General features: G+C 41.3%; 1 protein-coding gene across 1 annotated transcript; it reads right to left on the bottom strand.

The window, feature by feature from the left end:
• Positions 1 to 1633: 1633 nt before the first annotated feature.
• Positions 1634 to 3836, bottom strand: LOC112080771 (pro-thyrotropin-releasing hormone-A). Its single transcript, XM_024146686.2, has 3 exons — positions 3746 to 3836; positions 3258 to 3452; positions 1634 to 2640 (listed from the first exon to the last, which is right to left on the bottom strand). The coding sequence occupies exons 2-3, from the start codon at positions 3445 to 3447 to the stop codon at positions 2111 to 2113; spliced, it is 720 nt and encodes a 239-aa protein (XP_024002454.1). The 5' UTR covers positions 3448 to 3452; positions 3746 to 3836; the 3' UTR covers positions 1634 to 2110.
• Positions 3837 to 9891: the final 6055 nt, after the last annotated feature.

Raw genomic sequence — 9891 nt, 5'->3', positions numbered from 1 at the left:
GGTGGTCAATGTAAATAGTGGGGTGCCATTTGATTCATTGTTCAGCAGTCTTATGTCTTGGTGGTAGAAGCTGTTAAAGAGCCTTTTGGTCTTAGATTTGGCGCTCCGGTACTGCATGCTGTGTGGTAGCAGAGAGAACAGTATGACGTGGGTGACTGGAGTCTTTGACAATCTTTTGGGCCTTCCTCTGACACCATGTCAGGAAGCTTGGCCCCAGTGATGTACTGGGCCGTACYCACTACTCTCTGTAGCGCCTTATGGTCATATGCCGAGCAGTTGCCATACCAGGCAGTGATGCAACCGGTCGGGATGCTCTCGATGGTGCAGCTGTAGAGCTTTTTGAGGATCTGGGGACCAATAGCAAATCTTTTCAGTCTCCTGAGGGGGAAAAGGTGTTGTCGTGCCCTCTTCACAACTGTCTTGGTGTGTTTGGACCATGATAGTTTGTTGGTGATGTGGACAACAAAGAACTTGAAACTCTCGACTCACTCTACTTCAGCCCTGTCGATGTTAATGAGGGCCTGTTCGGCCCTCCTTTTCCTATAGTCCACGATCAGCTCCTGTGTCTTGCTCACATTGAAGGAGAGGTTGTTGTCCTGGCACCACACTACCAGGTCTCTGACCTCCTCCCTTTATGCTGTCTCATCGTTGTCGGTGATCAGGCCTACCACTGTTGTGTCGTCAGCAAACTTAATGGTGTTGGAGTCGTGTATGGCCACACAGTCGTGGGTGAACAGGGAGTACAGGAGGGGACTAAGCATGCACCTCTGAGGGGCCCCAGTGTTGAGGATCAGCGTGSCAGATGTGTTGTTGCCTACCCTTACCACCTGGGGGTGGCCCATCAGGAAGTCCAGTTGCAGAGGGAGGTGTTTAGTCCCAGGGTCCTTAGCTTAAAAATGATTTTTTGTGGGCATTATGGTGTTGAATGCTGAGTTGTAGTCAATGAACAGCATTCTCACATAGGTGCTCTTTTTTCCAGGTGGGAAAGGGCAGTGCGATTGATATAGCTCTCAACCTGCTCCACTGCAGCCCCAGGGAATACAGGAGGGGACATGCTGCATGAGGCTAAGTGTGTAGGGTATTGAAAGATTGAGGCCAATTAAATGGGAGGAGAGTAACTTGACAAGCAGACATCTGCTATTTTMACTTGCATTAATTAGCTAATGGCGTTGTAATTGCTGTGTTAGTGGGAACACATTGGTGTCCATCTCTTCCACTGTATCTAAAAATCACAGTAGGGGAAGGTAAAAGCATAATTAACCTATTCCATGTAAGTTGCAAGGCTAAGGATGGAGGCTTTCTCTGAATAAATCTGAATTTCAAACGAAAAACATACTGTAGACCAAAGCTCCGTGATCTGTACCAATGCGTTTTATTGTAGGCCTATAACAGCGTTGTAGATACATAACCTAATAAGCTTTAAGGCAAAAGTAACATAAAATGTACAATAATAATCCGTTTTTATACCATGCAATATTATTCAAGAGGAAAATAATCCAGAGACCCACTATATATATATGTCAGGGGAACATTCACTTGTATTTTGCAATTTGAACGCATTAAATCATAAAACTAACTACAGGTCAATTTGGTCTACATAACTCTGAAACTTAGAATCATTCAATTCAAGGCCAGACAGAAAAGTGCAGATTTAGAGCCTGCGTCCTCTGTTGGATACAGGCTGCCTACCTGCTGAGCCAAAAGCTATTTCCCTGAGATGCTTCGCTTTATTATTTTTTTCTTTGCCACGTAGGCTTAATCTGAKAAATGAATACATTTCTGAGCATCTCATGACAACAATATTGGTCTAGCAAACACAGCTATTCACTAACTTGAAATCGCTATGAGCGTTACTGATTCTGGCAATCCAAGTGTGTTTAATTACACTCAAGCTTCCCCCCAAAATATCTAATTTAAACGTTTCTCAGTATACTTTCTGGACACGTTTTCTGGATATTCGTCATAAAAGCAGCTTGCCAAAACTATAGACTACCCATGGCAGAGGGGTCCATATTATATTCATAATAAACCACTTGAAATGATTAATTGTATCAATTTACACATAGATTTTTTTTTACAACACAGTATTTCGCAGGCGCCAGCCCAATCGTCACTCCTGTTCAGTCAAATCCTCCTCAGGTGCGGACCTTTTGCCCGGGTGCTGTCTCTTCTCCGCCGCGTTGTCTAATAGCTCCAGCAACAGGTTGGCTTTACTGCAGCCAGGGTCCAGCACGTCACAGGGACTGTTGGCGCCCAAATCCGGGCTCATGTTATCCCAGTAACGTTTGCCGGGATGTTGGCGCTTCTCCAACTCCTGGAGGTCCGCTGCGTCTGACTCGTCGTCCACATCTCGCCTGCCAGGATGCTGGCGCTTGCTGTACATCATCAGGTAGCGCTTGCCCGGGTGCTGACGTTTGGAGAGTTCACTTAGAAATGCGGAGTTCTCTGTAATCTGCTCCAGCATTGAGCGCTTGCCTGGATGCTGCCTTTTCTGGAGCTCGACAAAAGAGTCAATTTCGTCTTCACGTTTTCCRGGGTGCTGTCTTTTCTGGACCTCCCTAGAGTCTTCGTCCTCGTCCTCCTCTCGTTTACCAGGGTGTTGCCGCTTCACTAGCCACTCTGGCTGAGAGGACAATGCCTCTGTAAAATTAAAATGACAACCTGATTAGTTTACTGACAGGGGAAAATATACATCTGCCACCACTTGTTATGCCATGTGTACATGTCTTTCCATTGAACACACAACGTTTTAATGCACTTATTTGTGAAAACTTAGGTTATGTCAAACATATTTATTCTATTCTGTTTTCATTATTTCACCATTAAAATATAGGCATTTGTGCTTTGATGCCAGTATTAACTACTGGAAAATATTGGATGCGTTTTACGGGTGCTTTTCCGGTTGCCCTCTCCAAATAGATTTGCATCCTAACAAATAACACAATCTATTAATGTATTCACGTTAATGTTGCACAAAACATGAATGAAAGATCTTGGAAATGTTGGGTTATTTGTTAATGAAAAAAAGACATACAATCGAAATGATTGAGTTAATCTGGTCTTTCTGAAACGAATCGAAATGTTTCTTTCGTGCAACTAAGTAACTTTAAAACAGGTATACAAAAGCATAACTAGAATGTATGTGTTCAATTGTGTGCAATTCTTTGCATTTCAATTCAATGTAAAACACCCCCGGTTCGTGTCAAACACGGCCAGTTTGCCAAAAACACAAAATCGATCCAAAAGCTATTACGCACCATTCACACCATCCTCATCCTCTGTCATTTTTAGAATGGAACGGAGCAGGATGCTCTCGGCCCTCTGTAGGATGATGTCGTCTATCTGCCGGTCTCCCGTTTTCTCCTCAGCGGGGATGCTCTGTCCTCGAGCCACGGTCAGGTTGCAGACTGCCAGAGATGCCAGAACGATCAGGCAGGTGGACTTCATAGTAACTTGGCCATTCGTTCGAAAACAAGAGAAGAAATCATTATTAGTGGAAATATACTATGTTACTTAAAAAACATGCATCCTATATGATATTTAATTGACATTGACATTYTATAACTCATTTGGAGTTCTCTGTCTGTTTTACGCACATAGTACGTTTCAATAGCCTATTGGTCCGTAAAACTGGAAAATCCTTTATGAATAGATTTTTGCTAACTATTTTCGCAATGCACAAACTGAAGGTCCAGAGATATTATCTAATGTAAAAATATATATATTTCAGGTGATCCAAACTTACCTTAGATTTGTGTTCTGGCTAGTGTCACTCGCAGCACCTCCGATAACCTTAAATTATAGCAAACCAACTAGAAAGGATGTTCTTTGCCTCTTGCAGCGGTTGGAAACCCGTTGAGGCAAAGTTTATAGGTATGTTCGGATACAACGCGTCCCGCCATTTATAGTCAGCGGTTACCCCCGTCACGCCAACCACGCTGTAGTAATTTCATAGAATCTTCGTCTCCATTGATTTCACATTCGTGCGCAATTGGATTAAAGTAGGTTCTAACCTCTAGAGGACGCTGTCGGGTTCTTTTCTTGGGCGTCAACTGAGCCGACCAGCCGAATCCGAAGSAGTAAAATATGATGACTGCGAGAGAGGATTCATTCAAAAATGTTCTACTCATATCGCAGAGTGGTGGTGCTTKTTTTGCAGAAGACCGATGTAATTGTATTCACTTATTTTGCCATTGGGGCTGTCATTTTCAAGACGCTTGTTAAGATTATGCTATACTATTTGTCAATGATGATAATGTATGGATTCATTCATAAACTTCTGCCACCCAGATATCTGTATTTTTTCTCCAACTATAGACGTTCATTGATGCATTATGCTAATRATTTTACTTGAGTCKATTTCTATTAAAGTATCTTTATTTTTACTGAAGTATGACAAATGGGWACTTTTTCCACCACTGCTAAAGAGCAATTGAACATAATAAGCAACTTCTCATTTTGAAAGCATATGTGGCATCGATATGATTCAAACATTTATTATAGTATCAAAATMAACTACAACATGTAAATATCATATTTTTGGTCATACAGACTGTCTTTTAGGTTAGGAGAAGATTGATAGAATTAATGTCCCACCAAACCTACACAGAACATAGTTGCATGTTGTCAGAATATTCAATATTAATGTTCTATACACGTWGCATTGGAACGTTGCAAGAACATTCCTGTGTCCAGTTTTCTAAAGGTTAGGAGAATATTCTATCAACATCCCACCAAATTTACACASAAKAAGGTTGCCATGTTCTCAAAATATAAGATAATGTTTTAGACACYTTCCATGGGAACCTTGCAAGAACCTTCCTGTATATCAGTCATCAATCAGGAAGTTAGATCCCTAGATCCCTAAATCTTTAGAATGCACTGTAAATTAGCAAGAACCTCCTGAGAACCTATTTWGCATGTTTTGGCATTCGAGTTAGGAGAACATCCCTAAATATCAAACAGAACTTACAGYGAACATGGTTTCCATGTTCTCKGAATATCCAATATTAATGTTCTAGACATGTTTCAAGAACKTTCCTGTGTCCAGTTTTCTGAGGGTTAGAAGAATATTCCATCAACGTGGACACTCAAATACTGTATCTGGGGAACATTACAGAAATGTTCTCTCTCGCTAGAATTGTTCGCATTTGCTTCCACTGATTCTCATGAAGTGATTATATCATGTTTTATCATTTATCATTGTTTGTCAATGTCATTAGCTAAGTCATTGTCTGCTGTCAGAAAGTGTTCATACCCCTTGACTTATTCCACATTTTGTMTTACAGCCTGAATTCAAAATGGATTCAATTGTGGGGGTTTTCTCACCCATCTACACACAATACCCCATAATGACAAAGTTAAAACATGTTTTTAGAAATGTTTGTAAATGTATTGAATATTAAATACAGAAATATCTCATTTACATAAGTATTCAACCCCCCTGAGCCAATACATGTTAGAATCCCATTTGGCAGCGGTTACAGCTGTGAGTCTTTTTGGGTAAGTCTCTAATAGCTTTTCACACCTGGATTGTACAATATTGCACATTATTCTATAATTTTTTTTCAAGCTCTGTCAAGTTGCTTGTGGATCATTGCTAGACAGCCATTTTTAAGTATTGCATAGATTGTCAAGCCGTTTTAAGTCACAACTGTAACTWGGCCAATCAGGAACATTCAATGTAATGTTGGTAAGTAACTCCAGCGTATATTTGGCCTCATGTTTTAGGTTATTGTCCTGCTGAAAGGTGAATCTATCTCCCAGTGTCTGTTGAAAAGCAGACTGAACCAGGTTTTCCTRAAGGATTTTGCCTGTGCTTAGCTGTATTCRATTTATTTTTATCKAAAWMMMTATTTATTTCCGATGACAAGTATACCCATAACATGATGCAGCCACCACCATGCTTGTAAATATGAAGAGTGGTAGTCAGTGATGTGTCGTGTTGGATTTCCCCCAAAAATAATGCTTTGTTGTCACGTTGGAATGAAGAGATTCAGGAGACAGGTGCAGGAATGAGTAATAGTTTTTTTTATTAAGCCCAAATTACGGTGTGCCGTGTAGAGGCATGGGGACGAAGACCAAACAAACACGTAACAAAACACAGGGTAGAAACCCAAAACAAAAGAGCGAGGAGTACCTTGAATAAATAACACACGCGCACAATGATTAACACACGGGACGAGACCCGGAATCATCTGCGCAATCCACAAGGGCACGAAAGCCCAAAACACACAGCGCAGGTACTCACATGCACCAAAAGACGTAGTAACAATAATGGACTGCCCAATGGAAACCAAAGGGCACACTTATACAAGTACTAATCAGTGGGAATAGGGGACAGGTGTGCGTAATGAATGTTCCGGAAGGATCCATGACATTTATATTCGGAACATGAAGGTCATTTCTTTGCCACATTTTGTCGCAGTTTTAGTTTAGTGCCTTATTGCAAACAGGATGCATGTTTTGTAATGTTTTATTCTGTACAGGCTTCCTTCTTTTCASTCTGTTATTTATGTTAGTATTGTGGAGTAACTACAATGTTGTTGATCCATCCTCAGTTTTCTATCACAGCCATTAAACTCTTTAAGTGTTGTAAAGTCAACATTGTCCTCTTGGTGAAATCCCTGGGCCTTTTCCTTCCTCTCCGGCAACCGAGTTAGGAAGGACGTCTCTTTTGATACACCATCCAAAGTGTAATMAATAACTTCACCAAAGGGATATTTAATGCCTGTTTTTTGTTTTTGTTCTCATCTACCAATAGTCGCCCTTCTCTGCGAGGCATTGGGAAACCTCCCTTGTCTTGGTGGTTGAATCTGTGTTTGAAATTCACTGCTTGACTGAGTGACCTTACAGACCTTGCATGTGTGGGGTACAGAGATGTGGAAGTTATCCCAAAATCATGTTTAAACAACTTTTGCACGGAGAGTGCAACTTATTATGTGACTTGTTTAAGCACATTTTTACTCCTGACCATATTCAGGCTTGCCGTAATAAAAGGGTTGAATAATTGACTTAAGACATTCCAGCTTTTCATTTTTTAATTAGTTTGTAAAACATTTCTAAAATTTAATTCTACTTTAAAATGATGGGGGTATTGTGTGTAGACCATCTCAATTGAATACATTTTWAATTCAGGCTGTAACAACAAAATGTGGAAAAAGTCAAGGGGTTTGAATACTTTCTGAAGCCCTACGTAAGAATATATTGCCACCCACGTCTTTCCTGCTGGAATAGTGGTATTTTCTCTCTGCTGTAGGCTATCGTGATTAGGTGTATTGGTCTGTGTAGTGATCCATATTTTGTTTGACCTTAATCCGTGACAGTATCGATAATGTTGAGCAGACATTCAGACACACTCTCTCATTATCCAGAAGTCCGACAGACATCCAATACATGTCTAACCAGACTGCTATGTMATAAACTACAGCAGTTGTAACCAGTTAAAGGAGTACTCCTTAGCTTCTTTCCACTGCAATTAAACGTCATTCAATTTAGACCTATCAGGACGCTGGCGCACACCTGTCACCAGAGTTAGGCGCATAATGACACTCACCTGGACTCCATCACCTCCTTGATTACCTGCCCTATATATGTCACTCCCTTTGGTTTCTTCCCCAGTCGTCATTGTTTCTGTTCCATGTCGGTGCGCTGTTTGGGGGTTCTTGTTTTGTTCATTTATTTATTAAACMTATTCACTTKCTGAACTTGCTCCCTGACTCTCAGTGTACATCGTTACACATCAGTCCTCCAAAACAGAAACAAACAAGTGACAGGGCCACACTGTTGGCCGGAAATAGAAGCTATAAAGTGCACCTTTAGTGCACAGAACAAGATCTTGACGATTTCCAGCTAAACCTCCACACTTTATGTAAGAGAGCACATCTTGTCAAACCACACCAGGGACATTCTGCAGAATTAAAGTCAGGTTTAACCCCCCCCCCCCATTTAACCCAGAGAACAGACATTTAGCAGGTGTCCAGACGGGGTGATTTCTTGCTACACTACTATTCTGTGGAAGAACACGGCTAGAGACAAGTACAATTACAGTGCATTCAAAAAGTATTCATAATCCTTGACTTATTCCACACTGCTGTGTTACAGCGTGATTTCAGAATTGGTTAAATCAAAAATGCTCTCCCATCTGCACACAATAGCCCATAATGACAAATTGGAAACATGTTTTTAGAKATTTTTGCACCTTTGGCAGCAATTASAGCTTTGAGTCATCTTGTACTGTATGTCTGTATCAGCTTTGAACATCTAGATCTTCTCAAATTGTTCCTTGCAGATTTTCTCTTGCTCTGTTAAGGTAGATGTGGTTTCATTTCTGGGCTTTTGCTGGGCCAGTCAAGAACTTTCACATTCTTGTTCTGAKGCCATTCCAGCGTTGCTTTGMCTGTATGCTTTGGGTCATTGTCCTGTTGGAACTTAAATCTTCGCCCCAGTCTGAGGTTGTTTGCACTCTGAAARAGGTTCTCATCAATTATTTATCTGTATTTGGCTCCATTCATTGTTCCCTCTATCCTTACCAGTCTCCCAGTCCCTGCCACTGAAAAGCATCCCCATAGAATGATGCTGCCACCACCATGCTTCACAGTAGGGATGGGTGTTAAACAGGMGATGAGCTGTGCCTGGTTCACCAGACATAGCACTTTGCATAAATATTTTTTTTTGTCTCAGACTACAGAATCTTTTGCCTTATGCGCTCAGTCTATCACATGCCTTCTTGCAAACCAGGCGTGATTTCATGTGTCTTTTTCTCAGAAGTAGCTTCCGTCTGGCCACTCTCCCATAAAGCCCAGATTGGTGAAGTGCCYTAGAGACTGTTGTCCTTCTGGAAGGTTCTCCCATCTCAGCCAAYGAACTCTMTAGTTCTGTCAGTGGTCATTGGGTTCTTGGTCACCTCCCTGACCAAGGTCCTTCTTGCCTGGTTAATCAGTTTGGTCAGACGGCCAGCTCTAGGCAGAGTCTGGGWAGTTCCATATTTTTTGCTCAACATTCTAGAAAAGGTTCTATACCCTTCCCCAGATGTATGCTTCATCACAATTCTATCTCGGAGATCTACGGACAATTCCTTGGACTTCATGGTATAGTTTCTGCTCTGACATGCACTGTCAACTGGGGGACCTTACTGTATATAGACASGCGTGTTTCTTTCTAAATCATGTCCAAACAATGKAATTGGCCACAGGCGGACTCCAATCAAGTTGTAACGTCTAAGGAAATTGGATGGAACTGAGCTCAATTTGAAGTGCCATAGCAAAGGGGCATGAATACTTATTTAAATTAATGACCAATAAATTGGCAAACATTTCRAAAAACATGTTTTCACTTCATTTTGTGTGTAGATGTGTGAGAAAAAAACAGCTAAATGTGGATTTAAGTCAATGGGTATGCACACTTTCTGAAGGCACTGTAACACAAAAAGCATGTCTGACCTGTGAGACCTCCYCTGCTATAGTGGTCTCTGCTTTTCAAAATATGGTAAGTACGGTGTGTAAAGACTTACAAGCTGCGCAGGGACCAATTAATTAGGCACCCGGCGGAAGGAAAACGGTGTGTTTGTCGTCGTTTCTAGCCTGCGGAAGGCCAACACTCGCTAACCCTGTAYGACGGCGAAAGCGGAGCGGTAGTTTGATTCATTCTGTGATCATTTGAAGCCTGTGGAAAAGCAGAGGGTTGAATTCAGGGTGTAACGACAAAACGTGGAATAAGTCAAAAGAGTATGAATAAGTTCTGAAGGCACTGTGTATATGCAGGCGTTTATTAACACAACATAGSATGTATTCTAATCTAGAATACTGGTGTCTCGTCTAACCCACCTGCGGAGTATAATAACAATATGTCGTGTAGTTATAACGCTCTTTCTGTATAACAATTCTATGATTC

The sequence above is a fragment of the Salvelinus sp. IW2-2015 genome, unplaced genomic scaffold (assembly GCF_002910315.2).
Source record: "Salvelinus sp. IW2-2015 unplaced genomic scaffold, ASM291031v2 Un_scaffold16479, whole genome shotgun sequence".
Classification (NCBI taxonomy): domain Eukaryota; kingdom Metazoa; phylum Chordata; class Actinopteri; order Salmoniformes; family Salmonidae; genus Salvelinus; species Salvelinus sp. IW2-2015.
The sequence above is the reverse complement of the archived record's forward strand: the minus strand, read 5'-3'. Positions and strand labels throughout refer to the sequence as shown.